General features: G+C 41.5%; 1 protein-coding gene across 10 annotated transcripts in view; it reads right to left on the minus strand.

Annotated features, from left to right (window-relative positions):
* Positions 1–18,086, minus strand: part of pcm1 (pericentriolar material 1) — a 294,201-nt gene that overhangs the window by 25,813 nt on the left and 250,302 nt on the right. For 9 of the 10 annotated variants that reach the window (XM_068034505.1, XM_068034495.1, XM_068034557.1 and 6 more), the window contains 5 exons: positions 15,661–15,797; positions 11,846–11,980; positions 1,862–2,059; positions 1,426–1,485; positions 111–258 (listed from right to left, as the gene is read on the minus strand). In XM_068034505.1, coding sequence (XP_067890606.1) covers positions 111–258; positions 1,426–1,485; positions 1,862–2,059; positions 11,846–11,980; positions 15,661–15,797 — 678 coding nt within the window. The remainder of the gene's footprint in view (positions 1–110; positions 259–1,425; positions 1,486–1,861; positions 2,060–11,845; positions 11,981–15,660; positions 15,798–18,086) is intronic. The other variant, XM_068034568.1, reaches the window with a different exon arrangement.

The raw sequence follows: 18,086 nt of genomic DNA on the forward strand, positions 1-18,086 counted from the left end.
TGGAGAATGACAGCTATATCTTATTCTTAAGAGGAGGTTCAACACATGAAGAGAAGATTGTGTTTTTGACTTATTCAACAGTTAAAAGATACAGCTGATAAATTTCTTACTTATGGAGACACATTTTGCAGGCAATACTTCACTGTCAACATCATCCTCCTCTCTATCAGACAAGCCACTTTTCATTAACAGCTCAGTTTCAGCAGATTCATTTGCTTTGAGATCATCTGCAATAGCTGCCTCACTTTCATCCTTGTCCTACAAAATCAAAAATTAGAAGAACTAAGTTTGCATGCTAGGAATATTAAAAAGCTCACAAACATCCAACACAAATACTACTACCTGGAAGGTGGTGGTTTTAGTTACCGAAAGAAATTAAACAAGAGTTATGAGAAATCCAAACTTCCAAAATGAACTATCAACTTTGTGTAATATCTTATGGCAGCTGGAGGGAAAATCATGATGTTTCTGAAACAGTTTTAGAAACTATCAACAACCGTATTAGAAGCAATTACTTCAATAAAACATTGAGAGTCACTTTTTAAAAAAAACAAAAAGCAGAGTAACTGAAACTGGTGTTACAAACAGGTAGTTAATCTTTTTTTTTTCTCTGAATAAATTTCCCAGTTTTTTCAACCATCTGTCCATAAATAGATTAGTGATTAATAAATGACGGCATCAACAACATGGTGTTTAAAGTTAAAACAAAGAAGTAGGGTTTATTAACACACTCAAACTCGGTAAGGGGTTTAACTTTGCCACGCACACTTACAAACATTCAGGGAATAAAAAGGCATAAAAAAGGCAAGGACATAAATAGAAACTTAAACTACCACGAATTTCAGTTAAAACCACTGTCTGTTAAATTAGCAGAAAAAGTCAAAAAAATTGGAGATCACCGATTAGAAATGCCTAATAGGGGAAGAGGTGTTGGAAATATCTCTTCTCTTGCAAACTTCTTCTTTGCACTCTCAGATATAGATGGCGGTAGCTCGATTTCTGCTGAATTCATCTTTTCCTGAGGTGGAGAGGAGCTAACAGAAGGCAGGTTTTCTTGTTATTTTTGCAGACTTTAATTTTTCTTCGCTGTGCAGACTGTCTTAGAGAGCTGAGCAGCAGCCGGTAGGCTGTGGCTTCTCCTAGGCAGGTGTGTCTTCCGAACTAGATGATCACATAACTGCTACCATTTCAAATTCAGCAGGCTGAAAAAGGAGGTCTCTTGGACAAGCTGTACCACATGATCTCCCTCCTCCATTTTAACAAGTGGAACATAAAAGTAAAACTTCAAACATGCTGTATAAAATGGCGGTTCACATTGCTACTCAAGCGCACAAAATACAATTTACAGTGGGTTCGCATCTATTCATGACACTTGTAAAAGATAGTAGAAGGTCACTACAGATTTTGGACAACGGTCAAACTTACTTTGTCTTCATCTTCAAGCTCTTCTGCGGAGGAACCATTCTCTTTGAAATGTTGTTTCTCCTATAAAAAGAGGAATTTTGGAACAAGATTTTATACAACAGCTTTCACATCAAAATATAAAACAACATTTCATGCTGGTTATCTGTAAAATACTCATTTACTTCTTCCTTCAGATATCTAGTGTCAATGTGCCAGCAACAGAAAAATATTTCCAAAACAATCTTACATTTAGGCTACATAATCCACAAGTATTTCACTAAACAAATTGCGTAGAGGTTGTCTCTGTATTCCGGTTGTTACAATATCTACTTGCAAATGCTAAACACTTCAATTTGTCACTTAGAATTTTTGTTAAAGCTACTTAAAATGTCCAACAAAATTCATATCTGCGAATTAAGACAACACATAAACTGAAGTATTGCGCACATTACCACACCTCAGTTGTATAACGCTGTTTAAAAGATGCCACTTCCTTCAGTCTTTTGCATCTTTGCTTTGCTGCCACACTGCTGTTATCCAAATCTTGCATAAGTCTGAAGAATGCAAGCTCATTGAACAGAATCTCCGAAATCTCCACCAACAAATCCTCCCCACATTCCTTGAGTTTTCTACCAGCAAACTTTGCCAGAGAATCCTACATGAACAAAGTCAAAGCTTCAACCACAGAACATAGGAACAGGAATCAGCTATTCATTTGATCTTGGCTGATCTGTACCTCAATTCTATTTACTCACTTTTGTTCCATAGCCCTTGATACCCTGAACTGAACAAAAATCTATCGATCTCAGTATTGACACTTTCAGCTGATTCAGTGTCTACAGATTTTTGGGGGAATGAGTTCCAGATTTCCACTACCGTTAATGATTGTTAATCTGTTAATTGTGTACCAATTGTTTAATTATATGCAGGTGATGGGTGTTAATTGGGGTCTTATTTGAGCACTTATAAGCAGACACTTACTGAGACTGGTGGAGGGTTTGAGTGAGGAGCTACATGTTTGTAATCATTTTACTCTGTACAATAAATGTGAAACTGAGTAAAGATAGGCTCCACCATTATCCTTCCACAACAAGCTTTCTGGAATTTAACACTGATTTCACCCCTAAATGACCTAGCTTTCATTTTAAGATTATGCCCTCTTCTGAATTCCCACACCAAAGCAAAGAGCTTCCTTGTTTCAGCATATTGGATCCCCTAATCATTTTAAATACCTTGACTAAATCACCCCTCAATCTTCTAAACTTAAGAAACACAAGCTATGTTTATGCAACCTGTCTGTATAATTTAAAACTTTAATCCTTAATATCATTCTGGTGAATCTGCATTGCACCCCTTTGCAAGGCCAATTCATCATTCCTGAGGTTGTGCCCAAAACTGAAAGTAGTACTTCAGATGGGGTTTGACCGAGGCTCTGTACGACAGAAGGATCACATCCTTACTTTTGAATTCTAATCCCCTTCAGATAAAGGCCAACAATTCCATTAGCCCTTTTGATTACTTTACGTAGTTGTGCACTAGCTTTTAATGATCAATATACCTGGACATCCTTTGTTCTTCCACAGCTCCTAGTCTCACCACTAAGAAAATATTCAGAGTACTGCTGAAAATAGAGACATTTTGTCGAAGCTTTTCATCTTGCGCTCATCAAAACAATTCACAAGAATACCAATGTAAGGGAAGCAACAAATTTATACTGTATGAGAAGAGAGTGCTGATTTGTTGGCAAATGAACTCTGATTGGTAGAGGCATTGTTATGGAGAATGCACCAGTTTATGACTGACAGTTAACTTCCAAGCTTTGTTTGAAATTTAAACCAGACAGCTTGACTCTGATTGGTTAACGCATTGACCTGAGGAATGAACCAGCAAGTGGCTGTCACTTTTGTTTAGCTGAAACAGGCGCAATGTTCTTTCTGTCTGCAAAGAACAGGGCCCTGGGTATTAATATATGTAGCTTCCAGTACACACAAATGTGCCACACTGCAAGCCCAACTGACAATCATAAATTGGTTGTCAGCATAATTCTTAGCACACTGAGGATTATTTAGCAAATGTTGCCCAATTGCAGAATCACATCTAATGTTGGACATTGTGTTTTGAGATTTGCAAGCTCGGGTTGGTTGGGTACAGTCTGTATCTAACCTCCTACCTCTTATACATATTTTCAATATGTGGATGATACATTTGCTATATTTGAATCTGCAGCTGCATGTAATAAGCTCCTTACACGTCTTAACGGGCTCCATAACGCGCTCAAATTCACCTTTGAAATGGAGCAGTTAAATGAGCTCCCTTTCCTTGATGAAGGAGGGGGACCAGCGGGGGGAGGGGGGCACAGTGAAGGGAAGGGGGTGGGGGGGGAAAGAGAGAGAGAAGAGGGAGAGACAGCGATCAAGATCACTCCTGACAGATGGACATCTCTCTGGAATACTCTATCACTACAAGAAGTGTGCAGGCAAACACTGGCTACTTGCGCAAGCAATAAAAATACCAGGTATCTTATTAAATCAGTGTCCAACATAGTGACCAGAAAGTCAATAAACTAATCTTCTCATTTAAAGCTTCTTCACAAAAATGCATCTTTGTTGTTGTTTTGATTAATAGTAAGATAAATTTTTAATGCCTTAATCTTTCTGAAATTGTCTCACCAGCTCCCTATGTTAAGACAAAAATTGTAATGTGTCCTCACGTGAAAATGTTAGCCATCCCTGCTTCAAGCTTTTAACCTTGTGTTTAAAATAACCGAGCTGCTAGGAGAATCTAGAACTAGCGGTCACTGTTTAAAAATAAGGCTTGTCTGATAGAGAGGAGAATTTTTTAATCTGAGGGTCGGTGAGTCTTTGGAATTCTCTTCCACAAAAGGCGGTGGAAGCGGAGTCTTTGAATATTTTTAAGGCAGAGGTCAATAGATTCAGGACATCTCTGACCGGCTTGAAAGGATATTGGAGCGGGAGGGGGAGGATCCAGTTGTTGTGCTTCACGTTGGGACTAACAACTTAGGCAAGGCTAGGATGGAGGACCTGTTTGGGGATTATAAAGCACTAGGAACGAAATTAAGGAACAGATCCTCGAGTGTCATAATCTCCGGATTACTGCCCGAGCCACGTGCAAATTGGCTTAGGGATAAGAATATTAGGGAAGTAAACACGTGGCTAAGGGAGTGGTGTGGGAAAGAGGGGTTCCATTTCATGGGACATTGGCATCAGTTTTGGAACCGGGGGGATCTGTACCGATGGGACGGTCTCCACCTGAACCGATCTGGAACCAGTGTTCTAGCGAAACGGATAAATAGGGTGGTCTCTAGGACTTTAAACTAATGACTCGGGGGGAAGGGAAAGGGAAAACGCATGGGAGTATGATAAATAAAAAGGTAAGCAGCAGGCTAACATGTGTGCAGGAGGGTTTAAGATCTAGGCAGACGATGAAAGAAGCAGAAAGGAAGGATAACTCAGGAGTTGAGATGTTGGGAATCATGAGGGTAAGAAAGCTAGCATAAAGGCACTTTACCTGAATGCTCGTAGCATTCGTAACAAGGTTGATGAGTTAACGGCACAAATCATCGTGAATAAATATGATTTGGTAGCCATTACGGAGACATGGTTGCAGGTTGGTCACGACTGGGAGTTAAATATCCAGGGGTACCAGATTATTCGGAAGGACAGACAGGAAGGTAAGGGAGGTGGTGTAGCTCTGATACTCAAGGACGACATCAGGGCGGTGCTGAGAGATGATATAGGTTCTATGGAGAATGAGGTTGAATCCATTTGGGTGGAAATTAGAAACTCTAAGAAGAAAAAGTCATTGATAGGCGTAGTCTATAGGCCACCAAATAATAACATCACATTGGGGCGGGCAATAAACAAAGAAATAACTAATGCCTGTAAAAATGGTACGGCAATTATCATGGGGGATTTTAATCTACATGTAGATTGGTCGAACCAGCTCAGTCAGGGTAGCCTTGAGGAGGAATTCGTTGAGTGTATCCGTGATAGTTTTCTTGAACAGTATGTAATGGAACCGATGAGGGAGCAAGCTATCCTCGATCTAGTACAGTGCAATGAGACAGGAATAATTAATGACCTCATGGTTAGGGATCCTCTTGGAAGGAGTGATCACAGTATGGTTGAATTTAGAATACAGATGGAGAGTGTGAAGATAAAATCCAATACCAGGGTCCTGTGCTTGAACAAGGGGGACTACAATAGAATGAGGGAGGACTTGGCTAAAGTGGACTGGAAACAAAGATTTTACGGTGGGACAGTTGACGAGCAGTGGAGGACTTTCAAAGCAATTTTTCAAAGTGTTCAGCAAAAGTATATTCCAGTGAAAAGAAAGGACTGGAAGGGGTAATCTGCCATGGGTGTCTAAGGAAATAAGGGAGGCTATCAAATTGAAAAAGAAGGCATACAAAGTGGCCAAAAGCAGCATGAAACTAGAAGATTGGGAAAACTTTAAAGGTCAACAGAAAGCCACAAAAAGAGCTATAAAGAAAAGTAAGATGGAACATGAGAAAAAACTAGCACAGAATATAAAGACAGATAGCAAAAGTTTCTATAAATATATAAAATGAAAAAGAGGGGCGAAAGTAAACGTTGGTCCTTTAGAGGATGAGAAGGGGAATTTAGTTATGGGATATGATGAAATGGCCGAGGCATTGAACAGGTATTTTGCATCGGTCTTCTCAGTGGAGGACATTAATAACATGCCAGTAATTGACAAAGAGACGAACGTAGGTGAGGACCTGGGAACAATCATCATTCCGGAAGAGGTAGTGTTGGGCAAGCTAATGGAGCTAAGGATTGATAAGTCTCCTGGCCCTGATGGAATGCATCCCAGGGTACTAAAAGAGATGGCGGGAGAAATAGCAGGTGCACTGACGGTAATTTTCCAAAACTCGCTGGACTCTGGGGTAGTCCCAGTTGATTGGAAAACAGCAGATGTGACGCCACTGTTTAAAAAGGGAGGTAGACACAAGATGGGGAATTATAGACCGATTAGCTTAACCTCTGTAGTGGAGAAGATGTTTGAGTCTATTATCAAGGAAGAAATAGCAAGGCATCTCGATAGAAATGGTCCCGTTAGGCAGACGCAGCATGGGTTCATGAAGGGCAGGTCATGCTTGACAAATCTTTTGGAATTCTATGATGACATTACGAGCAAGGTGGACAATGGGGACCCAGTGGATGTGGTGTACCTAGATTTCCAAAAGGCCTTCGACAAGGTGCCGCACAAGAGGCTGCTGCATAAGATAAGGATGCATGGCGTCAGGGGTAAAGTATTAGCATGGATAGAGGATTGGTTGACTAACAGGAAGTAGAGAGTGGGGATAAATGAGTGCTATTCTGGTTGGCAATCAGTCACTAGTGGTGTGCCTCAGGGATCGGCGTTGGGACCGCAATTATTTACAATTTATATAGATGATTTGGAGTTGGGGACCACTTGTAGGGTGTCAAAGTTTGCAGATGACACTAAGATGAGTGGCAGAGGAAAGTGTGCAGATGACTGTGAAACTTTGCAGAGGAACATAGATACATTGAGTGAGTGGGCAAAGGTCTGCCAGATGGAATACAATGTTAATAAATGTGAAGTCATTCATTTCGGTAGGAGTAACAGGAAAAAGGATTATTACTTGAATGGTAAAAAGTTGCAGCATGCTGCTATGCAGAGGGACCTAGGTGTCCTTGTGCATGAATCACAGAAGGTTGGTCTGCAGGTACAGCAAGTAATTAGGAAGGCAAATGGAATTTTGTCCTTCATTGCTAAAGGGATTGAGTTTAAAAGCAGAGAGGTTATGTTGCAGCTGTATAAGGTACTGGTGAGGCCGCACCTGGAGTACTGTGTGCAGTTTTGGTCTCCTTCCTTGAGAAAGGATATACTGGCACTGGAGAGGGTGCAGAGGAGGTTCACTCGGTTGATTCCGGTGTTGAGGGGGTTGGCTTATGAGGAGAGACTGAGTAGATTGGGATTATATTCATTGGAGTTCAGAAGAATGAGGGGGGATCTTATAGAAACATATAAAATCATGAAGGGAATAGATAAGATACAAGTAGAGAGGATGTTTCCACTGGCAGGTGAAGCTAGGACAAGAGGGCATCGCCTCAAGATTAGAGGGAGCAGATTTAGGACTGAATTAAGAAGGAACTTCTTCACCCAGAGGGTTGTTAATCTATGGAATTCCTTGCCCAGTGAAGTAGTTGACGCTTCTTCAGTAAACGTCTTTAAAGCTAAGGTAGATATCTTTTTGAACAATAAAGGAATTAAGGGATACGGTGGGAGCGCGGGTAAGTGGATCTGAGTCCACGAAAAGATCAGCCATGATCTTATTGAATGGCGGAGCAGGCTCGAGGGTACTCCTGCTCCTAGTTCTTATGATCTTATGATCTCCCAGAAGGGAAACATCATTTCCACATCCACCCTGTCAAGACCCCTCAGGAACTTATATGTTTCAATCAAGTTGCCTCTTACTCTTCTAAATTCCAGCAGATACAAGCCTAGCCTGTCCAATCTTTCCTCAGAAGACAGTCCGCACATTCCAGGTATTAGTCTAGTAGACCTTCTCTGTACTGCCTCCAACATATTTACATCCTTCCTTAAATAAGGAGAGCAATACTGTACACAGTACTCCAGATGTGGTCTTACCAATGCCCTGTACAGCTGAAGCATAACCTCCCTACTTTTGTATTCAATTCCTCTCGCAATAAACAATAACATTCTATTAGCTTTTCCAATTACGTGCTGTACCTGCATACTAACCTTCTGCTATTCATGCACTAGGACACCCAGATACCTCTGTATCTCAGAGCTCTGCAATCTCTCATCATCTCGATAATCTGCTTCTTTTTTAATCTTCCTGCACAAGTGGACAATTTCACACATTCCCACATTAAACTCCATTTGCCAGGTCTTTGCCCACTCACTTAACCTATGTATATTAGGGCGGCACAGTGGCTAGCACCGCAGCCTCACAGCTCCAGTAACCCGGGTTCAATTCTGCGTACTGCCTGTGTGGAGTTTGCAAGTTCTCCCTGTGACCACGTGGGTTTTCGCCGGTTTCCTCCCACAGCCAAAGACTTGCAGGTTGATAGGTAAATTGGCCATTATAAATTGCCCCTAGTATAGGTAGGTGGTAGGGGAATATAGGGAAGGTGGGGATGTGGTACGAGTATGGGATTAGTGTAGGATTAGCATAAATGGGTGGTTGATGGTCGGCACAGACTTGGTGGGCCGAAGAGCTGAGCCGGGAGTCCGGGATGAAACTGAGTCTGCGCAGTGAGCGTGTGACATCACTATGATGTCATCACACATGCGCTGCAGCTTCGTGGAGCTTCCCAGTTGGAAATTAAGTAAAGGGATGGTTGGGTCGAGCTCGGGGTGAAATTGGAGGGACCTGGGCCGGGTCCGCTGTGGATCGGGTTCTTTTTCCCAACCTAAGCAGGCCTTTAATGTGGGCGCCAATGCAAGGCCAGTATTCATTGCCCATCCCTCACTGCCCTTAACTGAGTGGTTTGCTAGGTCATCTCAAACAGCAGTTAAGAGTCAACCAGATTGCTGTGGATTTAGCATCCCATGTACGCCAGATCAGCTAAGTACAGCAGGTTTCCTTTCCTTTCCTTTTGGACATGAGTGAACCAAATTTTTTTTTAAAAACGACAATTCGGTGGTAGCTTATTCCAGATGTATTAACTAACTGAATGTAAATTCCCCAGCTGCCACGGTGGGATTTGAACTCATGTCTCTGGATCATTAGTCAAGGCATCTGGATCACTAGTCCAGTAACATAACCACTATGCTATCATTACCTAACCCTTCCCATGCAAGTCCAGGAGATATAACACCTGTCCTTTCATCTCCTCCTTTCCCACCATCCAGGGTCTCAAAACTTCCTTCCAGGCCAAACAGCAATTTACTTGTACTTCTTTCAATTTAGTATGCTGTACTGACTGTTTTCGATGCAGTCTCTTCTACATTGGACAGATAAATGCAGATGGGGTGACTGCTTTGCTGAATAACTCTGTTCAGTCCGCAAGCATAACACCATTCCTTGCCATTTTCATCCTCCACTCCTATCCCACTCTGACCTCCTACACTGTTCCAATGAAGCTTGAGAAGTTTGTGGAACAGTGACTCATCTTTCAATTAGACACTTCTGGATTCAACATAGAGTTCAATAATTTCAGATCATAATCACTGTTCCCATTTTTTTTGGACAAGTGCTGGCTGTAGCCATTTAAAACTTCTCTAGACCCATCTTCTGTTTATTTACTTGCTCCATTACAACCGCCTTTTGCCTTGCACTATTATCTTTTGTCACTCCTGCTGCACCTGATGCCAGACCTTCCCTTTTGTACTAAGCTCCCCCATGCTCACGATCCCTGCCTCTGTGCTTGTTTAAAACCTGTTACATCTGTAACATTTTCCAGTCCCGATGAGAGGTCACAGGCCTGAAATGTTAACTTCTTCTGTCTCCACAGATGCTGCCTGACCTGCTGAGTATTTCCAGCATTTTCTGTTGATATTTCAGATTTCCAGCATTTTGCCCATTGTTTGACAGTATGTTTACCCATTAACAGCTCTGCCCAGTACACTGCGGCTATTTAATATCTCATCTCTTTGCAGTTTGCCATAATTAAATTTTAAACCTTGATTTCTGATTCTCCATTTCCCCTCTTAAACCTAATGACCTGGAATTTGCTGTGCTAATGACGGCAAAGTTGTCAGCATTCACTGTCATTGCACAGATGAGAGGCCCAGCACCTTTGGGAGCGTGTGTATCGTGGGAACCCTGAAGTTGCAGTGGACCATTCTGCCCTCTTGAGAGCACTTGCTCAAATCGCCAACATTGGGATTCCTACATTACTCAGTAACTACACTTCAAAAGGGCTTATTGGCTGTAAAGCACTTTGAGACACCCCGTGGTCGTGATAAGTGCTATATGGATGCAAGTCTTCTTTTAAAATGAAAATGGAAGAAATGGATATGGAGAGAATTTGGGCTAATTGCTCTGTGATAGTGACCTTTTCTTGGCAGAACATTTTAGGGCTGTTGTTTGCAAGCACAAAGAGCCTCCAGAGGTGGTTAGCAAATATTTAATGAGGATGATTTCAACATTCAAAATGCTGTGGGACAGTTTCAACTCTCCTCAAATTTGATTTATCAGACTGTTTAAATGCATGAGTTTTTAAACATGATTTATCTGACTTCTTCAATGTTTTAATTGATTTACAAGGATGATACCAGAATTGAGAGCATACAATTATCAGGAAAAACTGAACAAACTGGAGCTTTTCTCAAGAAAACAGAAGACCTGATTGAGGTTTTAAAATTATGAAGTTGTTTGATAGGGTAGTAGTACAGATGATGTTTCCACTTGTGGGGAGTCCAAAACTAGGGTCCATAAATATAAGATAGTCAAAAACAAATACAATAAAGAATTCAGGAGAAACTTGTTGACTCATGAAGCAGTAAGAATACAGAACTCGCTTTTGTGAGCAATTAGCAGAGATGAATTTAAGGATAAACTAGATTAGGTACAAGGGAGAAAGGAATAGAAGGCTATATTGTTAGGGTTAGATCAAGTAATGTGAAAGGAGACGCATCTGGAGCATAAACATCAGCATTGTCCTGGTGGGTCGAAATGCCTGTTTCTGTGCTGTAAAAGTTTATGTAATTCTATGTAGTTAACTATACACCACTACATCACTAACAACAGGATATCTGTAGACAGTTCCGACCATCGACTGGCATCCTGTACTATTCTTTAACTTAAATCATTTCCTGATCATCCTTACTGAAATTCCTTTTCTCTGCTGCAGTAATTGTGCCATCAGTATTGCTGCTCCCCCTCCTTTTGCAATTTCCATCCTTTCCAAAAATCCTATAGCCTGGAATATTTAACTCCCAATCATGGTCAGCTTGTAGCCAGGACTCTATAATGGTCACTACATCATGCGCTTTTAAAATGAATTTCTCTAACTCACATGTTTCACTTCTTGTGTTACATGCATTCATGCACAAAACTCTTATTTGGCTAATTATCTTCACCTTGGCCAGATGTTTTACTGGTCTTTTTCGCACACTTGGCTTACAGCAACCTACCCTTTTGGTTTTTGGGAGTGCATGGGGTGATTTAAGTGCATGGCCCCTTTTAATTTTTTTTTTACACGGCTGTGTACATGCAGTCACAGAGACCAACTTGTGCGCATCCTGTGCAGCAGCTTTTGGGTTGACGCATGGTCACACAGCTTAGAGGGAACATGGGGCTCAGTGTGGATTTTTTCCCCTCCCAATACTAATTATTGAACTATCACATCCACAAGCAAATAAACTCAGATGATGATTTCAATACCAGGGCCATATGTTTAGTATATTTCAAAAATGTTCTAACACAAATTAGTATGTAATGGACTGGCAAAGACCAAACCTGAAGTATGGCACCAAGTTGCTCATGAAAGAACTTGACAAATTCCTTGCTTTCATCATTCTGCTGTGTAAGGGCCAGGACCATGCGTCCAATAGTAGTTAGCAACTGTGGAGAGCACACATCATCCATGTGTTCCTGAAAAGAACCAGATCAGTAGAACAAAACTAAAATTTGTATTTTTGATAATTAGGTGCATGGATAGCTTACTGATTCTTTTTTCATTCTTTGGCCCGAGTTCAAGCTTCGCGTACTTATGTAACTCAGGGCGGAATAAATGAAATTCTACACCTGTGTAAAAACAAAGCCTTTTCTCGAACTTCAACTTTACAAGGCTTATTTTTTTGTCTGGTGAGCAGAGTTACTGCTGACCTAAAGGCAGAAAGAAATAAAAGGTCATTAACCTTCCATGGTCTTCTTCATTCTTCTCCCACCCCAGGAGTTCACCTGACACCAGATCATGTTCTAAGAAAATCACATAAAAGGAAAAACTCCCTTTAAAAGTAGTTTACGATACCAGGTGACATTTTCTAACATGACTTTTCATTCTTGTGCAGTATGAAACACCTGTTCATGTAAGCATCACTTTACTTTGGCCAATTCTATACGAGAAAAAGTACACATTCACTCCCTCAAACATCCGAGGTGGAAGTGCAATGTCCTTTTCAAAGAATGAAGAAAACTCATACAATGCAAGTTATCTTTCTTTCTTTGTTCAGCATCTTTGCTAGCCTGTTGGAGACCTATTAAGTAGCATTCAATTAAAGGAGAGAGGCTCTTGAAGAGCAAGACGACTCTGGGCACCAGAATAGATCAGCAAAAAGCTACTTCATCTATTGCAGTTAAGTCCAAATAATGATATTTGGTGATAATGCTTGGTTTGTGCCAGGTAGCAACTTTGTAGATATTGTTAATAGATGATAGTAAAGGAGAATACATTGACCAGTCAGTTTCTCAAGACAGACTAGTTGCCCCTTGGACTGCAATTAACGGTCAGGTCTAAAAGAGGAATTTGATGTAACCTACAAGGAAACTATATAGAGGAAATGGCCTTCCATCATGGATTTATGAGGTAGGGTATAAAATTAAAGAATCACATTTTTCTGTCCAAAATGAAACCGGACACTAACTCTTATTGGAAACCAAGTGCGTGCAAGAGGATTTTAGATTATTTGAAGCTGATCAACAACCAGTGCTTGGTTCTAACAAACTGGAAGTATAGCAACCATGAGTATGGTCTTACATAAATATTCCAACTGGTATACACTGAGGTTCATAAGAATTAATATCCTAATTTGGACAAGATATGTCCTCTCAGCATTTAATTGCCAGGCGACTCTTAGGAAACAAGATACCAGGGAATATTTTCCTAACAAATTTGATGTAAAAAGGTTATAGATGATAAAGTCTGAAAAGATGAACATAGTTGGTGATACTGTGGAGGTTACAGAAATTTTGTTCAAAACTATGACATTCCTCCTTTTCCCTTCATTACATCCACTTGGAAGTGGTGGGGGCGGGGGCGACCAGAGATTGTACTTTTGTGAATAGGTCCAATATTGCTTTCAAGGTCCAGCCAAGCTTGGTGACCAGCTTAAACGCAGAATTTTAATTCGTGGGGATGAATGGTCAACCAAGGAGTATCAGGTGTTTTATTAAGCACCATGGTTAGATACCATGCTGTGTGGCATCCTAAGAATAAGGCACCAGCTGGGTAGAGGTATCATGTTTCAGCAAAGGAATTTCAGAGTAACGTTGAAGGAGATCTTGTAGACAACTCAGCACTAAACATGGCCAAGCACTGCAGAGCAAGAATCAAAGTAAATAGAAGGCAGAATTACATACCCAAATAAGTAGAGTGCAACTCAGAAGATGCCAGGCTAAAAACATACAGTACAAAGAACAAAGAACAGTACAGCACAGGAACAGGCCATTCGGCCCTCCAAGCCTGCGCCGATCTTGATGCCTGCCTAAACTAAAACCTTCTGCACTTCCGGGGACCGTATCCCTCTATTCCCATCCTATTCATGTATTTGTCAAGATGCCTCTTAAACGTCATTATCGTACCTGCTTCCTCCATCTCCCTCGGCAGCAAGTTCCAGGCACTCACCACCCTCTGTGTAAAGAACTTGCCTCGCACATCCCCTCTAAACTTTGCCCCTCTCACCTTAAACCTATGTCCCCTAGTAACTGACTCTTCCACCCTGGGAAAAAGCTTCTGACATTCCACTCTGTCCATGCCGCTCATAACTTTGTAAACCTCTATCATGTCGCCCCTCCACCTCCGTCGTTCCAGTGAAAACAATCCAAGTTTATCGAACCTCTCCTCATAGCTAATGCCCTCCAGACCAGGCAACATCCTGATAAACCTCTTCTGTACCCTCTCCAAAGCCTCCACGTCCTTCTGGTAGTGTGGCGACCAGAATTGCATGCAATATTCTAAGTGTGGCCTAACTAAAGTTCTGTACAGCTGCAGCATGACTTGCCAATTTTTATACTCTATGCCCCGACCGATGAAGGCAAGCATGCCGTATGCCTTCTTGACTACCTTATCCACCTGCGTTGCCACTTTCAGTGACCTGTGGACCTGTACGCCCAGATCTCTCTGCCTGTCGATACTCCTAAGGGTTCTGCCATTTACTATATACTTCCCACCTGCATTAGATCTTCCAAAATGCATTACCTCACATTTGTCCGGATTAAACTCCATCTGCCATTTCTCCACCCAAGTCTCCAACCGATCTATATCCTGCTGTATCCTCTGACAATCCTCATCACTATCCGCAACTCCACCAACCTTTGTGTCGTCCGCAAACTTACTAATCAGACCAGCTACATTTTCCTCCAAATCATTAGTATATACTACAACGAGCAATGTACTCTATGATCAGACTGTATCATGAGTATTACATCCAGTTTTTGTCACTAAAATACAGCAAAGACATTGAAATCCTGGAAATAGCACAGCCGAGCCATCGTGCACATCTGCAGCATCAGAGGGGTAAATTGTGAGAAGAAAAAAACAAGGATTGGGCAATTCAACCTTCAAAGCAGGCAACTAAAATGGAAACTTCAGTGATAGAGAAATCAAACACCATAAAAAAGGTAAATAGGGGTGAATAAATTGTGCCAGTAGAGAAGGCGATAAAGGTTCAAACTAGCCAAAGGCAAATTTGGGTTGTGTGTTTGGGTTGGGTTGGGTTGGGTTGGGAGGTTCTTAACATAAGGATTGATATGAAAAAACAAAAATGATGGGAAAATACCAGCTGGCTCATCAAGCCTCTCCCCTTCTCACTACTGCACACACCATTAAGTCAATCCCACCCTGCAGGCAAGTTATCTCCTTGGAGAAGGCAAAAACGTAAGAAATGAACTTCACATGGAAGCAAAAGGTCAAAACTTTCAAAAAATTAGTTGAAAACTGATTTTTACACATTTATAACATTAACAAATGGCAAAAAACCTATGTTTGATACAAGTCCAACTGAGGTGCATCAGCAGAAGAAACCATATATAACCAGGGAAGGACCAAGTGCACATCTGCATTAAATGCTAAAGGAACAAAATCAGAATGGTTTCTCCTGTTTGGATAGTGTCCTATTCACTTATATGTGAAGGCTGAATGAAAGCAGTCTTATCAGTACAGATTTGTGCTGAAATAAAATGAATGCTTTCTCGCAGTTTACCAAATCTCATATCCACATAGTCCCGACATTAGGAATTGTAATAATTTAAATACATAAAATGCTAAAAATGGAGGATGAAACTCTAAATAAGTGAACACTTCACTAAAAGCTTGTGCTTCTCTTGCAGCTCACCTTCAGAAATGGGATTACTTCTGTCATGATAGCCTTTATTTGCTTGTCCAGTTGTTGTGTGTCTATGCGAGGGCAAGTAACATCAGAACCATCAGTAATGTGATCTATCGTACAGCTATTCCCAGTTGCATACCCACCTGAATTTATCGTGAAAGATAAAAAGTCGACATATATAAATTGTTTCGATTTGTTATTGGAAAAAACACAAGTGAATAAATTAACAGATTTCATTTTCAGTTGATTGCGGATCCAACTGCCCCTTTCATGCCCAAGGTCCATCTGATGCGACATTCATGCAGGCCTGCAAATGGGCAAACAGTCTGCATGCCTCACCACCACTTTTTTCGATCCCTTCACTGTCTCTAACACTGCCCGTCAGACATCTAGTACTGGATGAGCAGAAATTTCTTTCAACTGAATATTGGACCAAAACCATTGTCTTGGCTTCCCACCACAAACTCCGTTTCATAGCCACCACTCCATCCCTCTCCCTGGCAACAGTCTGAAATAAAAACACAAAATACTGGAAATATCCAACAGGTCTGTAAGCATCTATGGAGAGAAAAAGATTCAAAGTTTTGGGTCAATGACCTTTCATTAGAACTAATAAAGTCTCTACTCATATGCATCAAGACCTGGACAACACCCAGGCTTGGGATAATAAGGGGCAAGTAACGCTCACACCACACAAGTAGCAAACAATGACCATCGCCAATAAGAGAGAAACTAACCACCTCCCCTAGACATTCAAGTTCCTCATCATTACCTAATCCCTCACCATCAACATCCTGGGAGTTTATCATTGATCAGAAATCTAACTGAACCATCCACATAAATACTGTGGCTTCAAGAGCAGGTCAGAGGCTGGGTATTGTGTGGCAAGTAACTCACCTCCTCACTCCCCAAAGCCTGTCCACCATCTACAAGGGACAAGTCAAGAGTATGATGGAACATTCTCCACTTGCCTAGATGAGTACAGCTCCAACACTCAAGAAGTTTGATACCATCCAGAATAAAGCAGCCCACTGCCACCCCATCGACACCTTAAACATTCATTCCCTCCACCACCGGCTCACAGTGGCAGCAATTTGCACCAAAATGCTGGTATCTATTATTAAGGAAGTCTTAACAATGCACTTAGAAAAGCACAGTATGATTAGAACAAGTCAACACGGTTTTATCAATGGGAAATCCTGTTTGACAAATTTATGAAGAGCTTTTTGAAAATGTAACTAGTAGGGTAGATAAAGGGGAACCAGTAGATGTAGTAAATCTGGATTTCAAAAAAAGCATTCAATAAGATGCCACACAAAAGGTTAATAAGCAAGCTAAGGGCTCATGGAGTTGGGGGTAATAGCATGGACAGATGATTGGTTAACAGACAGGAAACAATGAGTGGGCATAAATAGGGCATTTTCAAGTTGGCTTCTGCGAGACAAAGAACTACGTGGATAGCACATTTCAGAAGGCAGTCATCCTGGAGCTTAAGAGAGCACAGACAGAGGGGGACTGTCTGGCAGCCACCCAGTCCAAGAAGGTCAAGGCAGGTGGTATAGGAGTCCCCAGAGGGCATCCCACTTTCTAACTGGTATTCAGTTCTGAGTACCGATGGGAGAAAGAGTTCCTCTGGAGAGTACTGCAACAGTCGAGAGAACCATGGGTGGCACAGCTGTGCAAGGAGGGAGGAGAAAGGACAAGAGAGCAATAGTGATAGGGGATTCTAGAGTAAAGGGAACAGATAGGCGTTTCTGTGGTCGCAGATGTGATTCCAGGATAGCATGTTGCCTCCCTGGTGCAAGGGTCATGGATATCACCGAACTGCTACAGGGCATTCTGGAGAGTGGGGGTGCACAGCCAGAGGTCGTGGTCCACGTTGGTACCAAAGATATAGGAAGAAAGAGGGATGAGGTCCTGCAGGTTGAGTTTAGGGAGTTAGGAACGCGATTAGCAAGCAGGACCTCAAAGGTAGTAATCTCTGGATTACTCCCAAGGCCACATGCGAGTGAGTATAGAAATAGGAAAATACACTAAATTGGAGTTCTTGTGAGTTCTTTGAGGGAGTTACATGTGCTGTGGATAAAGGGGAACCAGTGATGTATTGTACTTAGATTTCCAGAAGGCATTTGATAAGGTACCACATCAAAGGTTACTGCAGAAAATAAAAGCTCATGGTGTAGGGGGTAACATATTGGCATGCACAGAAGATTGGCTAGCTAACAGGAAACAAACAGTGGGCATAAATGGGTCATTTTCTGGTTGGCAAGATGTAATGAGTGGTATGCCACAGGGATCTGTGCTGGGGCCTCAACTTTTTACAATTTATATAAATGACTTAGATGAAGGGACTAAAGGTATGCTTGCTAAATTTGCTGATGACACAAAGATAGGTAGGAAAGTAACTTGTGAAGAGGACATAGGAAGGCTAC

This window comes from Heterodontus francisci, chromosome 1 (genome assembly GCF_036365525.1).
Source record: "Heterodontus francisci isolate sHetFra1 chromosome 1, sHetFra1.hap1, whole genome shotgun sequence".
Lineage (NCBI taxonomy): Eukaryota > Metazoa > Chordata > Chondrichthyes > Heterodontiformes > Heterodontidae > Heterodontus > Heterodontus francisci.